General features: G+C 45.5%; 1 protein-coding gene across 11 annotated transcripts in view; it reads right to left on the bottom strand.

Annotated features, from left to right (window-relative positions):
* LOC144823746 (protein 4.1-like) overlaps positions 1-20,471 on the bottom strand; it is a 477,862-nt gene that overhangs the window by 357,860 nt on the left and 99,531 nt on the right. For all 11 annotated transcript variants that reach the window (XM_078682543.1, XM_078682542.1, XM_078682537.1 and 8 more), the window contains one exon: positions 9,853-9,940. In XM_078682543.1, coding sequence (XP_078538669.1) covers positions 9,853-9,936 — 84 coding nt within the window. In that variant the 5' untranslated portion in view covers positions 9,937-9,940. The remainder of the gene's footprint in view (positions 1-9,852; positions 9,941-20,471) is intronic.

Consider the following 20,471-nt stretch of genomic DNA (forward strand, 5'->3'; position numbering starts at 1 on the left):
CGGAATAGTGAAACTGTGTTGTAAACCGACAATGAAATGTATATTGTACATGTAAAATCAAAAAATAAGTGAATTGTATGTTTACATGATGAAGTAATTAGCACTGAGGAAAGTGTGTACAAGAAATTATAAAAGAGAGAATCATGTATTAAAACAACCAATTGTTTTCTGGTATATTGTTGAGTAGAATGTTTTCAAAACTTTGAAGGTGTATCACACCAGGTGAACAGTGCGCGTCTAGATGGGTTTGTAAACCCGTCATAACTTACATTATCTAACAAGGATTGACTACACTTATTAGCCCCAGCACCGGTGGATTAATTTGCAGAGACACAATTAGAGGAGTGCTCCTCACACACCCCCATAATCCATTTAGAGATCCAGCCATTTTGAGGCGTAGAGCCTTTTGGCCCAAGATCGAAGTCCCCACCCGCCCCATTTGCTGCAGTACCACATGACATTGGTGTTGTCCGTGAGCACCTGTGACAGAGGGTAGCAAAGTCTTCAATGCCAACTGGATGGCTTTCAACCCCAACAAACTGATGTTGAGTTGAGCTTCTCCCAGAGACCATGGGTCGCAGATCTTCTCTCAGAGAACCTCCCCAAACCAGAAGCAATGCATCCTTCACAACTATCAAATCTGGACGTAGTAAGAAGAGAGGTCTGCAACCAGTGGTGGCAAGCACGGATGGCGGGTGGGGGCGGGAAGGGAGGAGGAACACAGGAGAAGCTGGTGTAAATTAAAAAGAAGGAAAAGAACTTACCTTCTTGCTGCTCCCTCGTTGCGTCTCTCCCAGTAGTCCCTCGCTCTGGCCCGAACAGGAAGCAAGCCCAGGTTCCTAGTAAGCCAATCACAATGCTGCAATGCAGTGTTGTGAATGGTCTGAGCGCTGTGCTTCGGCGCTCAGACGCTGACTGGGAGCCTTGGCATGTTCTCCACGCAGGCTGAAATGCAAAGTGCGCATAAATGTTTGGCCATTCATCCGCACTTACAGTGTGCTCACCTCTCCCATTATCATTTTATTTTTTCTTAACTTCACTGCTGAAAAAAAAAGTGGGGCGACGCTCCTCAGCCTAGAGGAGGAGCCACCATTGTCCGCCAATGATCCAATCACTATCTAGGAGCTACCACTGCAGATCTTTTACAGTCTCCTCCGTAATCTGGATATAATCTGACCGATCCCCCTGATGTTATGCCCACTGGGACTTCAGATCCCATTGCAGAGTCGGCATTCATGATCTGGCATGTGTCACCAGTAGGAAGTCTCTATCCTTTTTCGGAACAAAGTAGCAGCAAGACCTACATCTGAGGCCGGAATATTCTCAATGGCACCTTTGGCTAGAAGGGCCTGCACTTCCTGCTGCAAGACAGACATGTAACACTTGGAAGTGCTGAATCCTGCCCGACAGGATGGCTATGAACCATGAAGGACATACTAAAGAGTTTTTGCTGTTACAGAAGCTAGAGGGTTGGAGGAATGAGCTCCTTGTTGTTCTTGATAGCCATGCACTGCATTTCTAAGCCACGGACTAGGCCACAAAAGCGCTGGGAGATTTCTTGGGCTTGTCACCAGGTTGGACGTTGGCGGAATTGGAGAATCTCTTAAAAGGGTCAAAATTGTTTATGGAAATACATAGATGGGCAAACAGACCCAAGGAATGTGCTATGACCCTGCTTTCTTTAAAACATTCCAGGTAGGACTCTGCTTTCTCAAACAGGTGAAAGCCATCAAATGGCATGTCCATTAGGGATCCTTGGACATACCCGGAGAAGCCTGCAAGCCTCATCCAGGCTTGGCTTGATGCTTAGGTGCCACACTCTGATCAATCGCCTGACCTAGACAGTCGGTCGTGTGTAAGCAACAGCAGATTACAAAGTTTGCTACATCATGGCCACCCTCGATAGCTTGGGTCAGGGTTGCCTAGAGGTCATCCAGAGCTGCTAGTAAAACTTGAACTACTGTCTCCAACAGTACATGAGAGTCAGCTAATGGATGAAAAGATGAGCTTGCCAAAGGACTCTATTCTTTTAGACTCCGAATCAGATGGGGTGGTGGGGAAGGCATTATGATTTACTATACCGGTGGACACTTGCACCACCAAGCTCTCTAGCGTGGGGCACTGTGTATGGAAGTCAGGATCTGCTGGGCATTGGCGCCGGGACACCTGCCTCCTGTCTGGTGGGTCTGGGTTTGGGTTCGCTCAAGAAAGTATTATGAGGGCTTTGTTAAAGGGGAATAGCGGTTCTCTAGGTACTTGACCAGTCTGAAGTACCCCAGCAAGAGCATTAGTTTTCCATAGTACGTAGTAGTAGGTAAAGTGCTTGGGTCGCTGTAGTGCTAGAGGCACTCTTATGGTCTGACACCATGTAATGACCTTTGACTGCCATCTTTTTAATTGTCTTTTGGTATTTTACTTTACCCTTGCATGAATGTACGACATTCTGCATATGCCTTTTTCCCTTAATGGTTTCCTTTGTGTAATCTTGCAGTCTTAAAAATGGATCTATCACAGAGTAGAACAGCCTTGCCAAGAACAGAACGTGTGGGATGTGCAATTGAAAGCGTGAGAGAGAGGTGTGGAATGTACTTTTTGGTCTCAAAGTGCAGTGTTATGAGCAGTGGTGCACAAATGTGCACCACTGTTGTACATTGAGAGATGAAGTATGTGAGGCTATAGGCAATGGAGCACAAATGTGCATTGTTTTGTACATTGGGAAGTATTATGAAGTTCTTACTATTGGCTTTGACATGACCTCATGTCTTCCTGAATTCTGACTCTGCCTTGCTTGAGGTTTTTTAAGCACACAGGACGGCCCCCAGCTTGCTCAAGTTGTTTATCCATGTTCAAGGTGGTTTTGTTTTCTGCTGGATGGAGGCTTTAGTAAGCTTCGTTAAGCTGAAGGCGAGAATATGTGAGAATGCAGAGGGTACGTGGGAACTCCTTTTGCCCTGGAATGCTTGCATGGATGGTGGCCAATTCCAGTAAGTTTCCTTGGCGTGGAAAGAAAGACTCTCAAACCTTCTAGTGTGTTTTGAGACTATTAAGCTGAGGGTTGTTGGTTTGGAAACCAGGATTGTTTGGGCCTGAACGCTGGACGCATCTTCAATGCAGGCCTCTGGTTGCTGATTGTCCTGGCTTCGGTTGTAGGTCCCCCAGTTTGGAGTGGGTCAGGATGAAGATTGCACCAGGTGAAGTGTTTGAGTTTTGATTATTGCCATTGTGATGTGTGGCCAGTGGCTGTGGTCATTTGAGGTGTTTTCTTTGTGATGTGTGAGTGAGTCAGAGATCACATCCAAAGTAATCATTTGATGTATTTAGTGTATATATCTTTCTGATTTCTTGCAGGACGTCCAATACTAGTTGCTGCTTGTTTATTCATTATTATTATTCATGCATTTAACTGTTACATTTGCCAGTGTTTTATTATTGCTTGTGCATATATATATATATATAATTGAATGTTAATTTGACTGGGAAAGCCTTTCTGTTCGAGAGTATAGCATAAATAAAAACTCAAGCCTTATTCTAAAAAGAGAGTCTTTGTTGTGATCCATTTTATAAAGTGAAACCCCTTTCTAGGAAATTTAGTGTTTTATGTCTCTTCCTTCGTCATGTTTGGGTCATCGTGTGGGAGTGGTACTTTTGAGAGCGAAGCAAGACAGTCGCCGACTGCCTAAACAGTGAAGGAGGCGCTTCCTTCAGTGGCAAGGCCGGGAGGAGAAACAAGGGCTATTATCTGGAGAAGCATTCAGGCCACTGGCATATTGTAGTTCCTCATACCAATTGGTCTCATCATACTGGGGAAAAAGTCATCCCCTTTATTAACCTTGTCATTGCTTGAATCAGTGCTGAAAAGGTTATGAAAAGATTAAGCACCGAGAATGTGTGGTAAGGGCAAGGGACCATAATCTGAATTGTTGCTGACAGGCTGCATTCCGGTGGGATTAGGACGCAGTCTCAGTGGATTCTGCTCAAAGTCAGATAGCACAGTTTGGAATCATCCTCAGGTTTCGCCAATGTAAAGGGAACCAATACAGCTGGTAGCACCAGAGTTGATGTAGGTGCTGAAACCGAAGCAGGTTGGAGAGGGCTGGACTGTGCTAAGGGTAGACCTGCAGGCGGACGTCTGAATGGAGTCCCCTGTGGCCCTGGAGCCCAAAGGCATGTCTGAGAGAACCAGTTAAGTGTAAAAATGAGCAGCATCACCTCCCTAAAAGCCTCCACTTTCTGCCAAGTCACTGTCGTACCAGAACATTCGAGGTGCAACGGGACAAGTTACGAAATCGGTTAAGATGGAGATTGGGAGCGAGACTGGGTGGGCACACTGATGTCCTCACACCCTGGTGTATGGCAACAGTTTTTTTCGGTCCAGTATGGCTTTCAGATGCAACTGGACGCAATCATCTCAGGCCCTGGAACCGGGTAGTTCCAAACCCAGGCACCTCATTAGGGTCTGTCACAGGCATCAGTTTGTGGCAGTCCCTGCACGGTTCAAACCATGCTGTCTTATGAGTCCTTTGAAATCTGGAGAATTTTTTTTGCAAAAAGACTAAGGAGTAGCTCGGTTCCAGGTTTGAAGGCACAGAAAGAATGAACGGACAACAGCGTGCATGGGTGGTGCTTGTATGTGGCTCCATAGATCACTTCCGGAGCAGAACAATTTCATCGCAGAGCTCACAATGCCACCTACTGTTGCACAGGGACAACTATAGAATATTCACATAGTGAGGAATCTACAGTTAGAAGTATCCATCAGAAACATTTCATCACACACAATTTCAGTGTTTCCTCAAATCCTGTGCACAACATTAACCTAGTATTGGATTTGCGCCTATCATTCCAAATAGTAAGTATCGCCCCATCTGGTATAAACATACTGCCAAAGATATCCAAGGCTCTGACATCACTCATCTGTAAGATACTAAACACAACACAATAACAAGTTTACCAGACAACTATTTTCTGGATAAGAACTTGGTATCCTGCCAAGAATGCAACATATTAAGAATCTTATTAACAACCCAGAGGGTAGAATACCTATGCTTCTTGGGCACAGATAGATTAATTGCACTCATCAACTTAGAGACCCAAGTGTGTTATTTGACAAGTGTCTATCACACTGGGAAATGGTCTGCTGAAATTTTAGACCAAAAGACGTTCACTGTCCTATACGTCATTACCGCTTCCACAAATTCCAGAACATGTACCACTCCTCTCCCCACTGGATCCAGATTTACAACAACAAACACAACCATCTCCTTTAAGCAGACAGGTATCCCTTAATGTTACCCTCTGCCCTTGTCTGTTGGATGAGACCAGCATTGGTGTCTGAAAGCCCCATGATCTTTTAACGTCCCCCGTAATCCTCCACTCCTTCAGCTTCAATAATTCATCCAGGATCAACAGGTGTGATCCCCAGGATAGAGGGAAAAAGGCACTATTGGAAAATCCTACAATAGCTCCAGTATTGCCAGGAACAATGCATTCAATCTAAAGATCAGAGTCACCAGAATCAAATCTACCAACTGGAATCTTGTCTGCCCCAATACTCCAGCTAGCATGGCAAAAGGGGGACCTCTCAGTTCCTTTCCAGGTCAGCAAGGATGTGTCAGCATCCCTAGTACATGGATCCCGTTTCCAGCTGAAATACTCTGGCAACTGGTTATGTAACCAAGACAAAAGAGATCCATCTTGCAGCGATCCCATCTCTGCATCACAGACATGAAGACTATGCAGTCTAACATCCAGTCGCTTGTATCCTAAATGAACCGGGAACTCCAGTCCACAACCATGTTCTGTTGGCCCTGAACCTACTACTCTGCAGTAAAAAACATGATGCTGCAAGCAAAATTGTCATAAGACCTTTTCTGCTAATCTCCTAGAATAAGTGTCCGTTGTCAGCTGATGTACCGGACTGCAGATACACTTGTCCATCATAATGAGGCTACAGCAAGACCCACTGTCCTTTGTCAGAGATATGATAACAAAAGAAATAGGTAGCAGTTCCAGAACATTTTTGTGGAGATCCATTTTTTTTGTCTATCTTCCACCCTTGGAAATATCTCCAAACCCTCCCCCCCCCAACCCCAAACACTGGCATCTGACTCAACCACAAAGTCCAGGCTGATGAAAACATTGACTTGCCATTCCAGCCACGACTAGATCTTATGCTGGCCTCCTGTGACAGTGGCACCAAATCCAAATATATCACTCCACTTCTAAATTAATAGTCTTTTAACATCGGCAGTGCCCTATAGAGGAGGGCACCCAGAAAAATAGTGTGAATGGATGTGGACAGAAGTCCCACAACATGGCAAACTTCCTGATGGAGAGTTTGCCCCTCCCAGTAGCATTCCACAAGGTTTTCTTGATCATAGTTCTGTTTTTCAATGGAGGTTCAGATTGGTTGCTACAGAGCAAAACCCAGGACGGTCACAGACTGACTCGGACCAGTTACTTCTCCTGATTGTTCACAAACCATAGATCCTGAAACAATGCAAAAGTTGTGTTCAAACTGCACAGCAGCTGCAGAGGTCATGGATCCATCAGCAGAATATTGTATAGACATATTCTGACGCCTCTTACTCTTACATGTTTCACCATTAACAGCAACAGCTTGATGAAGCACCATCAATGACACTTCGAATTGCAAAGCTACAAACTTGAATACCTGCTCCTCCAACAAAATTGAAGAAACCTCATGTGAGGATGAAATATGCACAACCTTAGGGTAGGTATCCTTCAAGCCCAATATGACAATGCAATCCCCTGGAACAAAAACATTTCTCAACATCTTGAAATCGAGGTAAATTGGCCACTCATTTAATCCTCTTAAATGTTATGACTGGTCTGTTCACCACGTCCTCCTCTATAAGGAATATGGTGTTTCAATAACGCTTGGAGTGCATTACTGACTTTAAAATTGCTTCTTTCAATTCCATATCCGTTACTACCATGTCTATAACAGCTGACTATTGATCGGAGAACCTCAATGGTTTAGGTCTTATTTTTTTTGCACTGGGGGAACCATAAATCTATGTGAAACCCTTGAACAATCTCCAATCTCCAATAGCCAAGGGTCACCTATAACCTCATCCATTTCCCTCCGCCCTAACCTTGTAAGGAAATAAAGAGATAATCCTTACTAGAACAACCTCCTGGGATGTGGACTCTTCCCTGAAACCACCTCTGCCTTGGCATATCCTCTTGATCAGAAGAAAGTCCCAATTTTCTTCAATTCTGCCATCCGTTGTTCTGTCTTCCCTGCCCACTATGGAGGCCTTGTTGGAAGGAACAGCCAAAAGAGTGCCCTGTAACTTTGCTAGCCCCTGGAAAAACCTTCCCCAATTCCTTAACAAAATGATCTCTGATAAGGAACCCTGGTCAATATGATCAGCTTCAGGTGTAGCTTCAGTTCCCCCAATTTGGGATCCACTAATCTCAATAGCAACTTATAACATTAGGTCAAAAAGCACAATTACCATTTACCAACAAACAGCCCTTGAGCCCATCCAGAAATGTTTTCAGAAGAGATAGAAGAACCTGAGACCTTGCCCTCTTCTGCCATTTTCAGAATTTGTGTGAGGCCCCCTATGATATTTAGGAGCCTATCATAGCATGCCCTCCATGGCGGTCTACAACCCTTCCTGAATTAATTTGTGTATTTCACTTGGAAGTGCACATTTTGGGAACAATGTCTGGTGTCAGGATAACTATACCCCAGGGCAAGGAAAGGACACTTCGACCTTCAGTATAGCCCTAAGGTCTCCCTTTAAAGATAGACAAAGTGTCTTTGCCACATAATTTACGAACTTAGACACAGGAATCATCTTGGAGTGGAATAAGTGGCATCAAGCTTTATACCAGATGGGGTCTGCATGGTACCGGTTTGGCGTGGGACAAAGGCATCGATTGATTTACCAGCACCATTGAAATCAGCATCGGCATCGGAGAAGGCAGGTCTCACCATGGGGATGATGAGAGTAGCGGCATTGGTACTGGGCTCAGCACAGATCCAGGAGCGGATCCAGTGGGCCCAACAGGCGCAGAGGGAGGTCTCGCTGGTGGAGTTCCAGTTGGGAGGTCTCTGGGCTACATGGCACATGAGTCAGTTGTGCAATACATTTTTTAAGCAAAGCATACTGGTAAGTAAATAAGCATAGCTACATCGACTCTCACACTTTCTACAAGAATTCATGTTCATGCACTGCAACATATCCCCAACACCATGTTTGAAGCATGTCAATGAACATCATTCACTTCAACTAACATCTACCATATAGTTCACTACATCTAAAGCCTTTCCAATCACACACCTTCAGGGCACTCAGGAAGCATCTAAGTTTAAAGCACTATACACATTCCGCAACTGAATAAGAAATATGCAGCTCCCATCTCGAAAATGCCTCTCCAGTTGCTACAAATTCAACCGAGGAACATCCTGTCACCCTTCATTATAATCGCTTTTCCTATGTAATCTTGGCATGCACTCTATGGGCATGTGGGTGTGTGTGAGAAAGAATCTTGCACTATTAATGCACAGGCAGTTCTGATTGTGTCTGAGTAAAAATGTGCTGCTGCTACGCATAGTACGTACTGTGTATGGGAAGGTGTCACAGTATACACATGTGAGGGTTCTTCCACTGCTGCTGCCTGAATTATGCAATTTAAGAGAACTTTGCACTTCTGAGACTTGTATTCTCGGACACATTTGCACTGCTGCTATGTTATATCTTGTCAGTAGGACCTGGTGTGCATACATGGGGTGTTCTTCCAAAGCTGCCTCCATTCTGTTTTGTGTTTAATTACAGCCTTCCTGTACCAGAGAAGATTCCATGTGTGTGTGACAATCTTGCACTACACACTATTCAACTTGAGTTTGTGTAAGGAAAGATTGCACTACTGCAACATGCTGTATATGCTGTGTGTGAGTATTCGTGGACATGTGTGGGAGGGGTCTTCTATTGCTTCTGAATGCATGATGCAGTAGTGTGTGTAGGAGAGAAGCTAGTACTGATGCTCCTGTACCCAAGTGGTGTGAGTGTGTGTGAATGTCGCATTGCGGTCAAGCATTAAATCATGTGACTGTCTGTCCTTGAGGGGCGCGATCATCCCAGTCGCTGTATTTTGACAGTTTGTAATTCCAGCTGCTGAGTTATGTGGCACGGGGAAGTGCATCAATTGTATTCCGCAGATGTGCATGCTCGGTCGATTTGGTACACTTTGAGTCCTAATACCCATGTGGCATCTGTTCTTTGCGTCTTGCTGAATCTCAGGAGCACGCTCGTACCACAGTCCAGGTTTTAAAGCTACTTTTGCAAATAGAAGGACTGCTCCAGAGAAAAGTCTGCAGCAATTTGCATACTTCTCTCGAGAATGTTTTCTCTACCCTTTTCTCATGCTCTTTATGTATCAAAGGTGAGGCTGGACTTTTTGGTGTGTTGGTGCTCTTTATGTATCAAAGGTGAGGCTGGACTTTTTGGTGTGTTGGTACAACTATGCTGATGCCAGGTAACCTATGATTGTGTTCGCCCATTGTGGGGGGAGACACCATAGGGGCCTGTAGGAAGGAATTTGTCACAAGGTCTATCAGTCTCCAAGGAAGTTTGGCTTTGGAAGCCTGACCACCCAGAGTGGCCCAACTTTGTTCTGGCAAGTATCAATATAGAGCAATATTGTGTGTGTGTGTGTGTGGGAGAGGGGAAGGGGAAGGGGCAGGGAGAAGGGGAGGGGGGAGATAAAATCATATAAAGAATTCAAAAATATTTGTGGCTGACATTCCGCAGCTATGATAATATGAATAAGAAAAGGAAGCTACTATGCACCCACATTAACCTAACTGGCTGTTACCTTAGCTTGATGCAGGTCAACACCATACATGGAGAGTTTTTTGGCATTTTCCAGATATTCAAGGTCTGCTTGTGCTGGTGTCATTGACCTTCGAGGAAAAGAAAACAAAATCATCATACCATAAGATGCTTTATTTCGCCAACTGCCATAAAAGCAAACATAATAACTTAAAAATATAAAATCATACATAAAAACACTAAACATAGCTTATATAAAGAGGAAAGAAGTTAAAATATTTGTGATAACTCGCAGTTAACACTAGCAGCCTATACGAGGAACATTATGTATAGAATATAAAATTATTAAAATGTTTAGAATACCCACAATTGAGACTAGCAGCATAAAGGGGGAACATCACAATAATTTCCAGAAGCAAGAGTGGATTTCATCTAACAGCTCCTATAATGGTTGCCTACTGGTACGTGATCTAAGAAGGAAATCATAGATGACAGCAAAGTGCAACTCGGAAACACAAGACTCTAAGATGCTAGATACTGGGCGACAATGTGGCAATCTTTTTCTGTCTGAATCTTCATACATAAAGGAAACCTGGAAACAGCACAAACAATTATTTGAGCCTGTCAGCCCTGAGTACCCTAGTTGCAATTTTATAGTACCTGATGCTCAGTTGTGGCATAACCGAAGAATCCATTTCCTCCTATGTGCGTGGTACTTCAGGCAAATGTGCAGGACATGATCTACAGTTTCCTTAGCATCTAGGCAAAATGGGCAGTTTAGCTTGAGTTCAGCATTAACGAGGGTGCGCCGCCACTTCGCAGTAAAGAGGCATGGTTCCATTTCTGAACTTGATGTAAGGTGTCTTGGCACCCGGAGGCTAAATTGTTTCCATGTACCTTTCCAAGAGATGAGTATCTTTGAATTCCAGAAAGGTAGAAGTTAGGATACCCTCTCCCCCCCCCCCCCCCCCACCCCTCCATGGTGCAATCGGTCATCTACTTGTCTCCAATACCACTCCTTGAGCGTAGTCTTGAAAATGCCACGGGACGTTTCTGGGTAAGCCCACTTGTCACCACACACTATCTCCTTGAGTGATTTCTTAATGTACCCAGCCATGGAATTCTGGGGGCTACGGGAAGTTTCCTAATCTCTTTCAAGCCCAGCCGACAGAAAAGCAGATCTGCTCAGGACCAGATCCTCCCCCACCCCCAAGGCTTGCAAGTTGTAAATCTGCTTGCAGGTGTCATTGGACGAAAGCTGGACCCATTCAAGGCTCTGAGAAAACCACCACTTTAGTGTTCTAATCTAAGTTTGGACTTATGAATCTGGGGTGAGCAGCCAAATTGCTCGTTGATAGTGAGCCCCAGGTATTCAAAGGTGCGGACCCTCTCCAATTGTGTACCATTGAGGACTGGGTGTGATCTTGTCGTTTTACAAGGGTTCAACATGATATATTTGGTCTGGCTTGTGTTGATCGCCAGCCCTCTCTTAATGCAGAAGACTCTGAACTGGTCCATGAGATTTTGAATACCCACTGGGGATCTCAAGAACAGTAGCGTGTCATCCGCTTACAGGAGGGCTGGGGCCTTCCTGTTAGCCAGATACGGGGCATCAGTCTTGCAATGTTCTAGCATGTTGACCTAGTTGTTAATGTATAACAAACAAAATGGGGGCTAGTACACACCCCCGTCTCACGCTTCCAAGTCACTGGAATGGGATCGGTCAATTACCCTGCAGGGCCATACCTAACTTGGGCATAATTATACAGATGAAGCCACCTAATCACATCAATTAGTTATTTCAATACCCTCATGTTGGTTAGAATTGTCCACAGACGTTCCCTAGGAACTAAAGCAAAACTCGACAGTAGGTCGAAAAGGTGATGTAAAGACACCCACCCCCCAAAGTGACGTATTTCCAATAAATTTATTGTAGTTATAACAATTAATCAATCGTCCCAGCCCTAAAGCCTGGTTGGAGGGGTGTCAATATATCCACTTCCTCAATCCAAACTTCCAATCTACTCAGCAGAATTTGGCTAAAAAGCTTCTGCAAACTGTGGGTAAGATTAATAGGATGATAATTTGACGGGGCAGACCTCTCGGCTTTCTTATATATTTGAACAATTTCAGCCCCTGCCCACGTACATGGCAGGGAAAGCCCATTCATGATGTTGTTAAATAGATATAAACAGAAACAATTCCCAACAGGTATCAATAGAAGTCAGTTAAACAATGTATGCAATCAGCATTACATCAACAAGAAACAAGGAGTCTCGAAAAAGTTTTAGAAACTTATTATTCACCAATTATAAGAAGGGTCTTTCACATGGCAATACAGTTAAACAGCACTGTACAGAGCAAATCATGTGACAACCCGAGGGCACTTGGTGAGTAGTGATATATACAATAGGTGAAAGTGCAAGTGCTAAGGTGAACAGCGCGAACGACGCATAGTGACAAAGAAATATACAGTGATGGCTCCACAAGCTCAATTTGCAGTCACTTAAAGCATGATTAAATACATTTACAGGAGCACAAAACGTAAAATGCGCCATATAATTATGCTGTGATGTCGACGGCGTTTCGATCCCCGGGATCGTCATCAGGACAGGGTTGTCGATGCGGGCAGTGTTTGTCACGCACAACGGGGTTGCGTGAGTTGCTGGATTCCGGGCTGTGTCTTCGGAATCGGCGGCTGATCGTAAATTAGTCAATCTGATCAGCGAGGAGGCGCCTGAAGGAAGCAGGGCAGTGGAGGGCAATTAGGGTAGTTGTTAAATAGAAGCACAAATTCGGGGCACCAGATTGCCTTCTCAGCTTTAAACAGGTCCCCAGGCACCTTAACAAGCCCTGGTGCTTTCTCTTCTGTAATCAGTCTATTGCTGCCTCAACTTCATTCAATGTAATGGGACTAAAAGCATGGTCAGTTCGAATGAACAGCCCATCTACAGGGAAATCACTAGATGATTGAGACTCGTTTTCCCACTCCCCCATGGCGATCGGATGTTTAGCATGATTGGTCATAATCAGTCCCCTATTTACCCCAGGTTCAAAATTGGGCCAGAAGTTGGCAGCATGGCCCCCTCATTCCTTCACCCATCTTGGGCATAAAGGCTTGCAAAATGTCCGACCCACGAATCAGACGCTATGTTACTACCCAGTGGGTACGTAAAATCTGGGCCCTTGTCTGCCACGAGATGCCAGAACGAGCGATGGTCTTTTCCCTTGGATGCAGCGAGTAGCGCCTCCCAATTGGCCTTTTCATGGTCTCTTCTAGTCACGCCCAATTGGACTTTGTATGACGCTCTGGCTTCCTGAATGGTTGCTCTAATCCCCCTCTGACAGCAGCCATTAGAGCTTTACAATTGGGGGTGGGGTCGCACACTACTCACACACCAGCGGGATCGCCCCTAAGGACTGTGGTAAGTGTAGTTTGTGTTCCGCGATGTATCTTCTTTCGATTCTCTGCTATCTTCGCCATCCCTGGACACGTGTTTCGGGGTATTTACCCCTCATCAGCAGGGATTAGGCCGTGTTCTGGGGTTGCCGGTGCGCATGCGACCCCACCCCCATTTGTAATTTTAAAACTCCCTCGAGCAGTTGGCTGACTAGCCTTGGACCCCGCACCTGCACGCCTGAGTGGTACTAAACCTGGCAATATTTGGCAGCCACCGGCAACCCCAGAACACGGCCTAATCCCTGCTGAGGAGGGGTAAATACCCCGAAACACGTGTCCAGGGATGGCGAAGATAGCAAAGATTTTTTTTTTTTATAAATAAACAAGGGGAACCCAATAAGTAGCTAGCACAGCCGGACCCCACCTGCGGTCCATTCCTCTCAAGACATAGATCTAATACTCGTGGATCCTTAACTTAAAGCGACCGCCCCACAACGAAGGCCATCCAGTCCACGTGACTCCCGTAACTACCCCACCTGTGGAACTAGCGGACCCGACCGGTGGTCCGCCCCCATTCGGACATTGCTCTTAAACCCGTGGATCCACTCTGACCAGCGGCGCAACGAAAACCAATTAGCCCACGTTCCCCCGATCTCCAACCGTGTACGGATACCTTGAAAGGCTCACTGCCCTTTCCCTACGCATTAGCGTGTCTTTTTGCTACTAGTCGGGCCCGAGTTAAGCGCACCGCAACAGCGGCCAGCGCACATTGATTGGACCACGCTCCACTCCACACGTTTATATCACAGTGGAGGCGTGCATATTATTCAAACCAGGCAAACTTATTGTTATAGTCCTGAAGATGATCACTTTTTAAGTCGAGCGCAGGATCGAAACGTCGACTCCTTTGAGTAGACATACGTTTAACCAATGTACATTAATGTCTGTATGTGTTACTCCAGGATACACTGTCTATCTTGATTCAAAAAGTGCCCTGTTTGCTCACTTTCCTTGCCTGAAACATTTTTTCTTTTTTTTTTTCTTCTATCCCTTCACTTATCTTTTCAGTACGGTACAGGACTGTGCCCTACTGCAATGAAATGTTTTGTTGCGAAATGTAATTGAACTTTTTATACTAGAATTGATTAATAAATTACCTGTCCGGCTGGACAAGGGAGCAAATGATATAGTAACCCATTGTGGTCTATATAATATTGTTCTTCAATCTTACCTAAAGCTTAGGACCTTTGTTCTTCTTAAATTTAGAAGATAGCAAAGATAGCAGAGAATCGAAAGAAGATGCATCGCGGAACACGAACTACACTTACCACAGTCCTTAGGGGCGATCCCGCTGGTGTGTGCGTAGTGTGCGACCCCACCCCCATTTGTAATGTTAAAGCTCCCTCGAGCAGTTGGCTGACGAGACTGGGACCCCGCACCAGCGCGCCTGAGTGGTACTAAACCTGGCAATATTTGGCAGCCACCGGCAACCCCAGAACACGGCCTAATCCCTGCTGATAAGGGGTAAATACCCCGAAACACATGTCCAGGGATGGCAAAGATAGCAAAGCTAGCAGACAATCGAAAGAAGATGCATCGCGGAACACGAACTACACTTACCACAGTCCTTAGGGGCGATCCCGCTGGTGTGTGAGTAGTGTGCGACCCCACCCCCATTTAAGCCATTAGAGCTTGTCTGGCTATTCGACATTCTTTGTTGAGCCATTTGGCCATGTGAAACTGTTTAGGCAGAGTCCTAGCTTCTACCAGTGAAAGCTCAATAATGGTGCGAAATAGGGTACTGTGAATATCGGAAAGGGTCGCCCATACTGGAACTGCAAATGCATTCCCTTCTAGTGCCAAAACTGCTTCTAAGGCTATAGCAATTGCCTTGTACAGCTGAGCCTGTAGAGCAGTGGTAGGAGCGATAACACATCATCTCAGCCTGTGTCTATTACTAGATGGGAGAAGCCTCCTGTATAGGGTTATACGTTAAATGGTGCAATGCTAGGGCCCAGTGGGGTTAGAGAGAGATTTAAGGTGTTGTGATCGTTATCCTGCCTAGATATCACCTCCATGTCAATTACCAACGGCCCCAACTTAACATCTATCAAAATATAAATCTGAAACAAACGGTAAGGGTTGTGACAGGTATGCACTGGGAGATTTACACAAATAATTCCAAATAAGCTCTATATTATAATAATGTCCATTGAAATATTGTGCTACTTGGATCGTAGAATGTTGGTTAAGTGCAAGTCACGCTTCAGTGCATAGATTATTAGACCTAATAGGGATTCAAATATTGTGTTCAGGCCTCAATCGACAGTCTTGATCTGTCCTATATTCCTTATGGCTGGTTAATTACAAAGCTAAGTGGGTTAATAAAACGAGTGATGCTTGGACTATTCAGGAAATTAACAATAGTGCTTTTTCCTTTAAGACGAAGTGGGCTTTTATTATTGTTTGCGATGTCATGATAGACTTAACCCGTTAGGGCTATCAGTCAGATGAAGACTGCATTATGGGTGAATTACAGTATTGGGCAATAACTATGAGTTATTAGAATGACCGTCGAGTGGAGTATAACATTATGCTATTTTTTCGGAGAAATGTATTGAGTTTCTTTTTCTTCATGGTGTAGATACGAACACGGAGGTGTTTCTATTTTTGGATAACAACATGCAGGTATATGGAAATCCCGCAAATCCCACGTATATGGGGAGGATTTACTTCAGTGGGTTGACTTCCTGTTGTGTTTTGTCCTTTTAAGTTACGTTACCGCGTGCAGTAGCACGAGTGTAGTTGCAGGAGAATGTCTTATGATGCACATTTGTTATGTTTTAAAGGAGCGTTCTTGGCTTTGGTTTTTCTCACCGGACAGCCTGCATTCTTTGTCGCGGCTGTGCAGGGAGAAGTACTGGAGGAAGGCAGCTCCGTTGTTGGACCTTAACTTGAAATAAATATCTTAACCATCAACTATTTGTGTATCATTACTTAACACTTCCATATGTCAACATAGATACGCTGCTGGTTACTTTCTGTACAATTCTTACGGGCTTACGGCTCTCAGGGATTGTTGATTGGCCAACAAAGTGTTTCCGGTTTTGAAGGAAACAGTCGGTGTTGCGGTAGCGGAGCTAAAAGGGGACTGATTTTGAGAAATAAATAGAGTCTATTGATTGGCTGATGCAACTTGGCGGGCTTTTGAGCTGTTGCTCTCTCCTGATTGGGTGAGGGCACAGCAGACCGTAGAGAGCACACCTTGGTGTGTTAACGAGGAAGGAACATGCTGAATTGTGATTGGCGCATGGTAATATAAAAAATCAGCGTGGTTGATAATGCGTTGCACAGCAGATTTATCACGACCTACTGTTGCCGGTCTGGAACTTTGGATGTAATACATTGATGCGCCTGGCAAGGTGAGACTATGAGTCAGGGACTGAAGTTAATATTCTCTTTTGTAATTAGTTATTTGGCACTTAGTTGGCTTTTTCTATGTTGCAGTTATTACAGATTGTAGAATTGGAGTTATTTTTTGAAGTTATCTTTCTGAACTGGAACATATCAAGTAACAGGCTGTGTTTTCTATTGGTGAGAATCTTCACTTAAAAAAAAAAAAATTTAACTTTTTATTGAAATTAACAATGAACAACATAACACATTTCACAAGGCAAAAATACAGTAACGGTGATCATGAATCCATGCGGGAGCAGCTCCGAACAGTACAGTACGTGCAGTATAGTTAAAATCAGTAGCGAGGAGGGGGGCAGCGAGGAAACAATGCAATATATACAGTCGATACAAACACTAGGAATGTCATTTAGGGGGACAAGGGAACATCAAGGGTAAAATCATGTGGGGGACTACATACATTTCCACGATAAGCATTCCATTGTGACCAAATTCTATTCCATTTTTTGGGTCTGCCCCGTGACAGGTTTTCCCTAAACATGCACCAGTCCATGTTCTCCTTCCATGCCAATACAGTGGGTGGCCTGTGGGAGCCCCATAGCTGTGCAATATCTCTCTTTGCAATCATGTTGCCGAGGGTCGCCCAACCGATCTGTGCAGTATTATAATCATTTGGTGCCCACACATTCAGCGCCGGGCCTCGGGTAGAAGCGAAACCCCCGTGACCCTCTCCATAATTGCATGCACTCGGGACCAAAACTCAACCACCTCGGGACATTCCCACAAAATGTGAAGGAAGGTGCCAATCATGCCGCAGCCACGCTTACACAGCCCATCCAGAGAGTAACCCATTCGAACCAGACTCGGACCAGTGACATACACACGATGAAGGATCTTAAGTTGGACGAACCGAAGGCAGCAGGTATGGCAACCTCTTTAGGCGAGGTCAATGCAGATTGCCAGTCCTCGTCATCCAATTCCAATCCGTCGGCAATCCATAAAGCCCTGAGGCGCACAAGCAGGTCAACTCTATTATTGATCAGCTTTTTATAGATCAATGAAATTGTACTATCAGGTACATAGCCGTCCAGGATACGGTCCTCGAGGGGTGAGGATTCAGGAATATCAGTCCCCACAGCAAAGACTGACAGCAGGGCATGACGTACCTGAGCGTATCTAAAGAATTCCCTGTCTCCAAGCTCGTATTCCGTCTTGAGTACCTCAAAGGTCTTAACATTTCCTTTAGACCAGAGGTCGCCCACCTTGCTTAGACCAATCATATCTCATTTGTTAAAGCCTTTCGTACTCCACAAATTGCCCAAACCTTCGGAATCATACAGTGGGGTTGCACGGGTCAATCTATCACACCATCCCAAGGCCGCATTCGCATCATGCCACACTTGTACAGCGATTTTAGTGGGCCCGGCCAATGTCCTATAGAGCCCCTTAGAATATAGCGCCCTATTGAAATTCCCCCCTGGCAAGAGGTGTTTGTCCAATTCAAAGGCCGGGGCAGGACCGGAAGCGTAAGTTGCGTGGTTGACCGCACTTAATTGAGAAGCCCAATAATAGCGCCTGATATCTGGGAGGGCAATGCCTCCATCATACCACAGAAGCGTAAGTTTAGACAGAGCAATGCGCGCACGCCCGTCCCAAATCAGCCGCCTCTGCAGGCTCTCCACTTCACGAAAATAACCCAAAGGAATGGGGTCAAAAGAGTTCTGGAGTGCGTATAAGAATCTGGGCAACGACATCATTTTGAAAAGAGCCGCACGACCCAGTGGCGACAGAGGCAACTGACGCCATTGTGCGACGTCAAGCTTGAGCCGGTGAAGAGGGGGTAGCAAATTGCGTTCATAGCGAATTGTGGGATCCAAAGAAACATAAATCCCCAGGTATTTAAAGCCAGTTTCAGTCACTTGAATTGGGAATCTACGAGGCAGTGGAGGAAGACCTCCTGCCAAAACGTAGACACATGATTTAGTCCAATTAATAATGAGACCCGAGTTCTTTCCTTTCCGAAGGAGGTCAGAACATCAAAAAGCACATTAAGGGATTTCTGAGGGGATGTAAGGTATAGGAGGATATCATCCGCGTATAGCGAGATTCGATCCTCAATGTCAGGAGTCCACCGAATGCCTTTCATCGAAGGCTCCCAACGGAGCCACTCCGCCAATGGTTCCAAGGCAAGGGCAAAAAGCAACAGGGACAGCGGGCAACCCTGCCGAGTGCCTCGCCCTAGTGTAAAAATACTGGAGACCTTCCCGTTAACAACCACCTGGGCCAGGGGCTTCTCATAAAGAAGCTTCACCCAGGCGATGAATGTCGGACCAAACCCAAATTTGGAGAGAGACACCCAAAGATAAGGCCATTCTATAGTGTCAAAAGCCATAGTGGCGTCCAAGGAGGCCAAAATGGCCGGCTCAGTAAGAGTCCCAGCTCTCGCGAGAACTCCGTGAAGTCACCGAAGTTTAAGGGCGGTATTCCGGTGTGGAATGAAACCAGAGTGATCCGGATGGATCAAGTCGCTAATCACCTTAATCAATCGAATAGCTAGCAATTTGGCCAGTATTTTGGGTTCGGCATTGAGTAGTGAAATGGGCCTATACGAGGCACAACGATCGCGCGGCTTACCCTCCTTGTGGATTACAACGATGGTAGCTAGGCGCTGATCAACGGGAAGGGAACCAGAATCGAAAGCCTCAAGAAACATACCCCTTAAGTAAGGCGCCATTTTGTCGGGTCGCAGCTTGTACAATTCAATGGGCAAACCATTGGGGCCCATTGCCTTACCAAAACTAAGGGAACGTATGGCGACAGCGACTTCATCTGTCGTAAGACGCGCATCCATTAGGTCTCTATCATCATCAGAAAGGCGAGGCAGTGCAATGTCCCGCAACAACAATTGGGAATCCTCCTCATCCCTATCACTCACTGAGGCATACACAGTTCGGAAATGGTCAACAAAGCATTCAACAATACCAGCTGGGTCAGTGACACACTCACCATCCGGCCTTTCAATCACAGGGACGACACGATTCACTCTTTCTTTCTTGTCCAGCCACGCAATCCATTTACCAGCCTTGTCGCCCACATCATATATCCTGCCTTGTTGCTCTCTATTCATCACTTTCGCCGCCTCGGTCACAAGGGCTCTATAATCAGCTTGTTTCAGACTGAGGGAATGCAATTTAGAACGAGTAACATCATCTTCAAGATCACTCTCAAGCACAGTTATGTCGGTTTCGAGGCGTACAAGTTCCTCATATTTAGCCTTCTTGGAAGCAGCAATCAACGACAGAGAATGTCCACGGATGACCGTCTTGAAGGCCTCCCACAATGAAATAGAAGAAGAAACAGACCCCACATTTTCATCGAAGTAATGGTCAATAGATTTTATCAGTTCAGAGCGGGTTTTAGGATTGCGGAAATACCAGGGGTTTATGGGAGCCACTCTACCCTCGCTACCCACTCCAGCCTCAACACAAAGCCACAGAGGGGAGTGATCAGAAATGCCCCATGGAAGATGACGAATCTCCCTGATGGAGGATGAATGCGCTGCTGGCATTAAAAAATAATCTAACCTGGAGAGACTACCATGGGCCCCCGAGTGAAAAGTATATTGCAGCTGCATAGGGTGCATCAACCTCCAACTGTCTATAGGCCCAAAGGTTTCCAGCAGATCACTCAGCCACATTTGAGACCTAGCTAAATCCCTAGGAGGGTAGCGGTCCGAAGTGCCAGAGACTACGGAGTTAAAGTCTCCACCCAGAATCAGAAGACCCTCAGGAAGCCCCAGTATGAGCCGCCCAAGGTCAGCAAAGGTGGACGCCTGCAGGCCCGGAGGG

Source organism: Lissotriton helveticus, chromosome 3_1 (genome assembly GCF_964261635.1).
Source record: "Lissotriton helveticus chromosome 3_1, aLisHel1.1, whole genome shotgun sequence".
Classification (NCBI taxonomy): Eukaryota; Metazoa; Chordata; class Amphibia; order Caudata; family Salamandridae; genus Lissotriton; species Lissotriton helveticus.